Genomic DNA, 9,543 nt, shown 5'->3' on the forward strand with positions numbered 1-9,543 from the left:
ATTTTAGGAACCAAATTAAACGTTCCAGCTATGGGGGAATTGAATTCTCTCTTTCTGCGGGTGCTGGTCGAGGCTCCCAATGCATCAGTGCACGGCTTTAAAGGCATTTCTCCACTCTTCTGGATTAGTGACCCATTCTAACAGGTCTTCATTGACGGGGAGCGTGGGGCTCTCAAAGAGTCCATTGGATCCAGCTTACAAAAGAGTTTAGCCGGAGATGAAGAGTTTACAAAAAGTTTGTAGGAAACCGTGGAGTCCTTTTAAAAGAGAATAAACTGCCACTGCTGTGTCTGGGTTGAGTTAATCTGATTAGGCCAAGCTCATCAACAGGCCCGCTGAAAAGAATGAGGCGGGGGGAAAGCAAGCTGCGGACGGGGCCGAGAAAAAAACTGGGGACCTTTTTACCAGAGAAGTCAAACAAAAACTATTGTTGCAGAGCATGCTCGCCTACGGATGGCAAAATGACAAATCTTTTCAAAGGCAAAGCAAATATAATTGATGGCTTCCCCCCCCCACCCTCCCCCAGGTATGGGAACAGACACTTAATAAGATTAAGGGAAATCAAAATGAAAGGGGCTGTGAAATACTGCCGATACTTCTGGTTGTTTGGATGGCATAGGCCTGTGGAGTTTACCTGCTCTAGAGGAAACCTGGAGACAAAAAGACCCTACCACGTATCATTTATGCTCCTAAATCCCTTAGGAAGTATACAGGTATCATTGCCCCCCACCCTCCAGTTCATGCCTGCGCTCTTCCAGACTCTAGGAGATGGTGGCACCCAACCAGGCAGCGGAGGAGGAGGCCAACGGACTCGCTCTAGGAGAGGCTGAAGGCCACAGGACACTGTTCCATCCCTCCAGCCCCGGCTTCTGCCCTGTGAACCACCGGTCTGCCCAGCCCGCCCTTCACCCCGACAGTGCCCCTGCCCGCGTTCCGCTTTGCGCAGCGCGGGGCTAAGGACAGCAGCGGAGCCTTCCTGGGCCAAGGGCTCAGTGCCAGCACGGTGCCGCATCCTGCATTCAGCACCGGGGCCAGGAGCTTCATCCCATCCTGGGAGGAAAGGGGCCAGAAACGGGGCGATGGCATCATCGCAGCATCTCGTTTGGAGATGTTATTGTGGGCAAAATAAAAAGCCTAATTTAAAGTCCTGCCGGAAAGTTACGTCACTGCCATTACCTTCTCCGGAGATCTCTTAGGCTCTATATTTAGAGCAGCTCGAGTTGTGCTTGGATTTAACATAGGCAGCTCCTCAGCCAATATAATTAAGAACAGTATCAGTGGAAGGCATGTAAGGAGATTTTCTCCCCAAGGCCACCTAATACAGATGTAATTGACTCTATTTTCTGCTTTCTGCACACGGATTGCCGCAACTCGGCCCCTATTATCCGTCAACAAATGAACAGGATCCAGTGAAAGGGACCTCTTCAACCAGGACTGGTTTGAGAGAATGGAGCACTGGGCTGTGTTAAATCTGGACACAACGCGGCTCCGTTCCCGTCCTTTTTATCTCCGCCGCCTTTTCAAGATGTTTTCCAGTTAAGGGTAAGTCAGCAAATATGTGTTTGGGGAAAGCGTTGGCACTTGCTAAAGAAGAGAACATCTGTCCCAATCAGCTGGTCTATTCTGTCGCCGCAGCTCGACGGAGGTTCTCAGCGCCGAAAGACAAAACCAGGGCAAAGCCTTCAGAAAGGTTTTTTGTCGATGCAGTTGCAATTTTCTTTTGCTAAAATTTCTAAGGGCGGGGAAGGAGGAAGGGAGGTGAGAAAAGAAATTAAAACGCATTTGCTTCATAGTAAAAGAGCCCCAGAAAAATCTCCATTTCTAATGTTGCAAAATTCCTACCGCGTTACCATCGTTGCGTTCCCACAGCCAGTTTCGCAGCCCTGAAAAGGATGTCAGCGGGCACAATGAATAATGGTTTATTAGCCCAGACGGTAATTTTCTTAGAAATATCTTTGCGTTTCGCTGAAAGAGCCCCGACATTTCCTCGGAGGGAAAGAACGCCTTTGGTTTCCTTCTAATTGTGCCCCTGCGCCCAGCAGGACGGCGCAGCCCGAGCGGTCAGCGCGTGTCGGACGCACGGAACGTGCCGCACACTGTTCTGGAAGAGCACAGAAATCGCCAAGCGTGAAACCAAGTCAATGTTGGAATGGGGGAAAACATTTTTGCACCGAGACATGGTGGAGGAAGAGCCTTCGCTTGGCCAGACCCGGCCTCGGCTCCGAAGCCGTCCGGACCCGGCCTGGCTCTGCGGATCAGGAGGAGGCGGCCGCGCTGGAGTCCGAGCCTGCGGTTTCTTCCCAGTCGGAAGCCGTTCAGAGGTGAACTTTTAACAGGCACAGCAGAAACGGGCCACGGGGTCAGAAGGAGGCAAGCATCCGCAAAAACCCCTGCTTGGCGTTTCCCCGAAACCGCTTTCTGGCCCTGGGCTCGTCTGGGGGATTTTGCGTGTCGTAGTACAACCCTCGTAATTAATTTCGGCTGATTAGAGCAGTAAGCTCCGGAGGGACAAAAGAGGCCGTGCTAGGTTTGAAAAGGACGCTCGGGGCAGAAGGCTGTACTGTAATTTGTTACACATTATAGTCTGCTAAAGAACCTCCTCACAATCTGCCAGGCCTTAACGTCTTAATTTCTCCGTCAGCGTTCCCTTTGACCAAGTGATGTATGGCGGGGGGGGGGGGGATTGCACGGGATCAAGCGGAGGGAAATCCAGGAGGGATTACAGCCCAATCCCTGGGCAAACAGGCGCTGGAGTGGCTGAACACAGCCACAGCTGTCTGCCCAACAATACCCAGAACAAACAGTGCCGGGGGAACAAGGCACGGCCAGGGGCGCAAGCAGGCAGGATTCGGGGAGGGAGACAAAACCGGCATTCAGCCCCCCTGGGACCCCGGGGGCCTTTTATGAGCCTTTTCACCCCAGCTGCAAGCTTTTGAGTGGCGCTTCAAAATTTTAGAAGCCTGGCCGTAATAAAATTGGGTTTAGGGATCAAAGAGAGCTGGAGATCCAGCGCATATCCGGGCTGGGCAGGGGCAAGCGGAGCCCACCACGAGCAGTTTGTCCTCTTCTCTTCTCTCCCATCTATCCAAACACCAATATTAGGATTAATAACCTGCCTCACGTTGCCAGTCTTCAGGCAGAAAGAGCCTTTAAGCTGTTTTTTTTTAAAAAAAAACCCCACGACATGTATGAACATGATGGTTTTTTAAGGGATGGAGATTAAATATAAAGGCAGTGCCCAGAGAGAAATCACAGGGGCTTTTCACATTTAAGAAGGAAAATCCCAGGTCCCCATCCAGAGTTTAAAGGCTTTCACTTTCCCAGTGCATATTCAGGACAAGTTACCAGTGACACAGACTGCAAAACCCAAATTATACCAGGCCAGAGTAGGACGAACTGCAAGTGAATGATGGCGTGAGGGCAGGACCAACAGCAAGTCAATAATTTCATGGGAATAGGGTTAAATGCGAGTGAATAAATGCCATTCCAGCTGCACGAGGATTCGCCAGTCACGCTTTTTGTGTCTTTGGCATCTTCTACGGACCTTGCTAGTGAACTACATTGAGGATAAAACAGGACGTAAAGAAGATGCAAAGCGATGGAGAAAAACTGCCCTGAAAGGAGAAAAGCCTTCATCAGGGGGAGAGTCTCCCTCCCCTCTGCTCAGCACCGCTCCATCCTGATGTCCCAACAGCGCCACGATTCTCCGACACCCTGCAGGCAGCCGAAATCCCCTGAGCCTTGGCGAGGGGGACAGGATGGGGCCTTATGGTTCACCCGCAGCATCTGATTGACGAAGGAATTTGGCCACTGCGCGGCTATCTTCCAGCCTGAGCCTTACTGGGCATGCCAGTGTCCCCAAAGAGTCGTCAGTGTCCCCAAAGAGTCATGGCAAGAACAGTGTTCCAACCTGCAACTGAGTTTTCCTCCCCATCCTGGGAGGGGTTTGCATTCAGCCTCTGGCTCAGGTGTGGAACCACAACGCTATCAAGACCTGGGCTTAGGTGGGAACGTGACACGGTGCAGAGCAACACAATATCTCCAAAATACCAGACCTGGGGTAAGACGGAGTTTTGGCTTAATCTGAAGTTACTTACGGAAACGAGAGTCTCTCCCCAGATTTCACCGAGCTTTGTAACCTGAACACATCTGAAACTGGAGGAGAAAGGCTACGTGTTACGTCAGAGTTTTAGAACGACAAAAATTCTCCCAACTTATCACACGGAGAAGAATTCTCTCTAGAGAGGAGCACAGTCAATAATCGCTGCTCCCAGCCTGGGAATTGCACCATTTGATACAGATTCTGTTGAAAAACTCGCTTGTCTAATGTTAATTTTTCCCCTGTAATTATGTAATAACGCCCTCTGAATTAACTGTCAGAGCAGGGACACTATTTTTGTTATTAGTTATTTCCTCACTGTCTTCTTACATGAGCAAGGGAGATTGCACAAAGGGCTGTTGTTCTGCATTTTACTGGTTTCATAAGGAAACAGATCCCTGAACCTTCCCAGTGAGACTTATAAAGCAAACACTTATTATTCCTCAGCAAGACAACGTGCACCTCGACGCACTTCCTGCAAAGGAATAAGCTGGATTTTGTGGGCACTTAGATAAGTAGCGCTCACCCAGAAATAAAAACAACTTACCTCCCACAAACCAAAAAATCACAATTCAGCCCAGAATTGCTGTATCTGCGGTCACGTGTGCGGCGGCGCGCCAGAGGAAAAGGCTCCTGAAATAAATATATTCCCCTGGATCCTTTGATGTCTGCAGGGAGATGATGCTGTTTCACGGCGTACGTCTTAACTCGCCCGCGTTTCGCAGCCTGCATGTGGCAAAGCACCTGAAATGAAAGGCACAGAATCCGATGCAGCAACGAGAACGGAAATCTTTTTTTTTCCCAGAGTTTTTTCTTTCTCAGGTGCGGGATGGTCTCCGCAGCCCGACGCAGCAGCAGCGCCAGGAAATGCAGAAATTACAGCCCCGGCTGCAGAAACGGTTAAGGCAAACGGAATGATTCATCCCAGCAAATTAAAAGCAAAGCACGAGACGGGCCAGGAATAGGGATTAAACGGAGAACGTGGTTTACGTTCTCCTCCAAAAAAATTTCCCCAAACTCAGCCATGTCGTGCTTGGTTTTCCAAGGGAGAATCGAACGCGTTGTCACAGGAGAGTTTTCAAAATTTTAGCAACTGGCTCTTTCATCCTTGCTTCGGAATTGGGGAGAAAAGGAAAAAAAAAAGGCATCGCGCGTTTCAAGGCAAGATATCGTTCTGAATTTCAGATGTCGGTCTGCGGAAAGTTAATACCCAATTTATGGTTATTAAAAGATTTAAGCCTGCAGCACAGAGATTTAATACATGCTGCATTCTCTAAAAAGATCTTTAAATAGGCAGGTTTTGAAATTAGCCAAGAGCTTGAAGGCTGCTTAACGATCGCGCTTTCCAACATGATGGGAAGTTATTTGGGAGCCGGGGAACTGACCCGGGCACGGTGTGGGGGAGCCACACCAGTGGGGCTGGACACGGGCACCGTCACCCACGCACCCACGGCAAGGGCTGCGTTCTGCGCTGCGGGGTGCCAGCCGAGAAACCTCCGAAAGGGCTGGGGTGTCCCAGGGCCGCGCGCCCTGCCCAGGGCTGTACGTACAATCATGGAATGGTTTGGGTGGGAAGGAACCGTTCAAGCCCACCCAGTCCAACCCCCCTGCCAGGAGCAGGGACATCTCCAACCGGATCAGGTTGCTCAGAGCCCCGGCCAACCTGGGCTGGAATGTTTCCAGGGATGGGGCATCCACCGCCTCGCTGGGCAACCTGGGCCAGTGCTCCACCACCCTCAGCGTAAAAAAAAATTCTTCCTGACACCCAGTCTAAATCTACCCTCTTCCAGTTTAAAACCATCGCCCCTCGTCCTGTCACACCAGGCCCTGCTGAAGAGTCTCCCCGTCTTTCCTGCAGCCCCCCCTTTAGGCACTGGAAGGCCGCTCCAAGGTCTCCCCGGAGCCTCCTCTTCTCCCAGCCTGTCCTCACAGCAGGGAGCCCAACGGCCAGCCTGCGAGTGGGGGGGTACCCCCGAAAAGGAGGGAGATTTTTGCATCTCCATTGGCATGACATCACGTCCCTGGCATGACGTCACGGCAGCAGAGTGACGTTTTAATCTGCCTTAAGGAGAAAAAGGAGACGGGTGCCCTGCGGCGGGGGGGGCGGTGGGGGCGGGGGGGGACACGCAGCTACCGGGCCCGCTGAGCGCATCTGCAAGGTTTGGGCAGGGAAACCCCTCCGGGAGCGGGGCGGGGGGGGGGGGCTCAGGACTTCCGGGGGGGCCCCGGCCGGTTAAACCGACAGGGGGGGGTTAGGGGGGGGTTGGGGGGGGGGTTCCCCACCCCAGAGAAGGGCAAGCAGCGGCGGCGGGGTGACGGCTGCCGGCCCCCCCGCTCCCAGCCCCCGGCGCGGCGCGGGGCGGGGTTTTCCCACGGCCGCCCCCCCAACCGGACGCGGAGGGTGGCGGGGGGGGGGGGGGGGGGAAGCCGGGAGCGCTCCGGCACGTGCTCCGGCGGAGGGGGGGGGGCGGGCGGAGGCACGAGCCTGATGGACAGCGGGGGCGGCCGACAGCCAATGGGCGGTGAGCGCCGCCGGTAGACACCCGCCCCCCCCACTCCCCCCCCCCCCCCCCCTTCCCGCCCCGCGACCGGAGCGCATTGGCCGCCCGCCGGCCGCGGCCTCGCGTGCCGCGCCAGCCGCCGCCCCCGCGCCACGGCCCCGGCCCCCGGCGACGCCGCGGGCGGGGCTCACCCGCAGCTTCCCCCCCCCACCCCCCCCAGCCCTGCCCCCGCCGCCCTCCCCGGGGCTCAGCCCCCTCCCTCCACCCCGCCCCGCCGCCAGCCCGTGCCCGGCGGGGCGCCGGGCGGTGCCGCTGTCACCCGGCCGTGCCCGGGGGCCGCCCCGCCCGCCCCCACGTGGCCGCGCGCTCCGAGAGACGCAGGGGAGGGGGGAACCAAAAAGGCGGGGGGGGGGAGCGGGGGGGGCGGGCCGGCGCGCGTGACGGACAGGCGGCGAGGAAGCGGCCCAATGGGAAAGCGAGTGGCGCGGCGGTCGGGTTGCGGGACGGGTGGCGATTGGTCGGCGGGAGTGTGGGAACGGCCGCGGCGGCGGTTTCACACGAATGGGGAGCCGCCGGCGGGTATAAAAAAGCGGGGGGGCGCCGTCCCGCCCGCACTGCCGGCCCCGCCGCCCGCCGCCGCCGCACGCGCCCCGCGCCCGCCGCCACAGCCGCACGCGCGCGCCGCGGCCGCCTTCCCGCCCTTCGCTTCTTCTTTTCTTTTTTTTTTTTTTTTTTTTTTTTTTTTTTCTCCTTCCCCCGCCGCCATGCCCGCCGACACGGGTATGGAGAAACCCACCGCCTCCCCTATCGCGGGGGCACCGGCCAGCGCCAGCCACACACCGGATAAACCGCGGAGCGCCAGCGAACACCGGAAGGTAAATGGCGGGTGCCGGTCGGGGAGAAACGGCGGCGGAGGCGCTGGATGGCGGCGAACCCGCGGCCGTGCTGAGGTCGGTGCCGGGGGTTTTGGGGAGGGGTGGGAGAGGACCGAGCCGGGTTGGCGGGAGGGTCGCTGACCGGCTCCGCTCTCCCCCGCAGTCCTCCAAGCCCATCATGGAGAAGCGGCGCCGGGCGCGGATCAACGAGAGCCTGGGGCAGCTGAAGACCCTCATCCTGGATGCGCTGAAGAAGGATGTGAGTGGGGTTTGCGGGAGTTTGCGGGGAGGTTTGCGGCGGTTTTGCGGGCAGCCCTGACGGCACCGCTCTCTTCCCGCAGAGCTCCCGGCACTCCAAGCTGGAGAAGGCGGACATCCTGGAGATGACAGTCAAGCATCTACGAAACCTGCAGCGGGCGCAGATGACGGGTAAGCGTGCCCTGCCTGACCCCCCCCACCCCGGGGGCTGGGGGGACCGGGGACCGCACCCCCTGACCCGATGCTCACCTGCTTTCCCCCTTCTCTCTGCCCTCCAGCCGCTCTCAGCGCCGACCCCACCGTCCTGGGCAAGTACCGAGCTGGATTCAACGAGTGCATGAACGAGGTGACGCGGTTCCTCTCCACCTGCGAAGGGGTGAACACCGACGTGCGTACCCGCCTCCTCAGTCACCTCTCGGCTTGCTTGGGCCAAATCGTGGCCATGAACTATCCGCCGCCGCCGCCACCGCCGTCTGGCCAACCCGCACATCTGGCCCAGCAGCCTCTGCACGTCCAGCTGCCTCCCGCAGCAGCCGGAGCCGTGCCCGTGCCCTGCAAACTGAACCCCGCGGAAGCTCTGTCCCCCAAGGTTTACGGGGGCTTCCAGCTCGTCCCCGCTACCGACGGCCAGTTTGCTTTCCTCATCCCCAACCCGGCCTTCCCTCCCAGCTCTGGACCAGTTATTCCCCTCTATGCCAACGCCAACGTCCCGGTGTCCGCGGGCAGCGGCTCGGGGAACGCGGCCGCCACCCCGTCAGCATCCCCGGTGCAGGGGTTGACATCATTTGGGGGCAGCATTGTTCCAGCATCCCAGGCGGGGAGTCCCATCGGAGAGCGCAGTGAATCGGTGTGGAGGCCTTGGTGACTTGCCTAAAGCAATCTTTTTTCTTTTTTTTTTTTTTTTTCTTTTTCCCTTCCCTTTCAAAAAAAACCCTCTTCTGTTGGCTCCGTTATATGGAGCCCTGTTATGTTTGGGGTTTTTTTTTAAAGCAGATTTAAACCGAAAGGAAAAAAAAGGACCTCGCTATGAACATGCTATTTATTATTTTCAGAGGTTGGGATCTCGACTTGTATTTTTACTCCTTTAAAATGCCTTTATTTGAGATACTTTTTTTAAAAAAAATAAATAAGAAATAGTTTTGTAACAAATATTCAAAAGTATAATGCCAAAGTTGTTTGTATCCTGTTTGTCTGTGTGTGTGTGCGTGCCTGTGTTGAAGACTTCCAAAACAAAAATATTGCAGGTGTTTAAATAAATAAACTCTTTGAAATAGGTTTAATTTTTCTTTTACCCCCCCTCCCCTCTTTCATTTTGTTGGGTGAGAGTGGGCACGGACAAACTCATGCTGTGTGTGCACCCCCCTCAAAAAAAAAAAAGTAGGAGTGAACTTTATGGCCTTAAATAAGTTGGCTGGAAGGGATTCCTGTGAAAAATAGTTGGGGGGGTGGGGGGGGGTCTGACAGTGTTAAATGTCTCCCGAGAGCTGTGCAAGTGTCTTGTCCCCACTAAAACGAAACAGATTCCTAAAAATCTGCTCCTGGGACCTGAGGAAAGGTGTGCGACCTGCTGGGAGAGCTCCTGGAATAACGCTGCTCTGCGGATTTTGCCGGAGGGATTGCGTGCGTGGGGGAGGCGTGCGCAAAAAAAAAAAAAAAAAGTTACTATCACGCCTACAAAAGAGGCAAGAGAGTCTGTCCCTATTGTGAGGAGGGTAATTAGAAGGTATAAAGGGTCTCATCGAGTATGCAGCGGGCTCTTTGGGAAGTTGGGAACCCTATTGAAACGCCTGGGAACTCGGAGCTGAGGGTT

At 55.7% G+C, this 9,543-nt stretch overlaps 1 protein-coding gene across 2 annotated transcripts; it reads left to right on the top strand.

The window, feature by feature from the left end:
- Positions 1–7,232: 7,232 nt before the first annotated feature.
- On the top strand, positions 7,233–9,013 carry HES4 (hes family bHLH transcription factor 4). 2 transcript variants are annotated; one of them, XM_086764513.1, is made up of 4 exons: positions 7,233–7,550; positions 7,639–7,734; positions 7,817–7,904; positions 8,012–9,013. In XM_086764513.1, exons 1-4 carry the CDS (start codon positions 7,365–7,367, stop codon positions 8,596–8,598), a joined length of 957 nt encoding a protein of 318 aa, XP_086620639.1. In that variant the 5' UTR covers positions 7,233–7,364; the 3' UTR covers positions 8,599–9,013. The 2 variants fall into 2 exon arrangements, with proteins under 2 accessions (XP_086620639.1, XP_086620640.1); XM_086764514.1 differs by having other exon boundaries at positions 7,233–7,475.
- Positions 9,014–9,543: the final 530 nt, after the last annotated feature.

Source organism: Chlamydotis macqueenii, chromosome 21 (genome assembly GCF_036417535.1).
Source record: "Chlamydotis macqueenii isolate bChlMac1 chromosome 21, bChlMac1.mat, whole genome shotgun sequence".
NCBI lineage: Eukaryota > Metazoa > Chordata > Aves > Otidiformes > Otididae > Chlamydotis > Chlamydotis macqueenii.

What these genes read in the sequence shown, in the direction of transcription:
- HES4 (XM_086764513.1), top strand. Translation starts at nt 7,365, where the DNA reads ATGCCCGCCGACACGGGTATGGAGAAACCCACCGCCTCCCCTATCGCG. An exon ending in TGGATGCGCTGAAGAAGGAT is followed by an intron (nt 7,735 to 7,816) that starts GTGAGTGGGGTT and finishes CTCTTCCCGCAG; the next exon opens with AGCTCCCGGCACTCCAAGCT. An exon ending in GCAGCGGGCGCAGATGACGG is followed by an intron (nt 7,905 to 8,011) that starts GTAAGCGTGCCC and finishes TCTGCCCTCCAG; the next exon opens with CCGCTCTCAGCGCCGACCCC.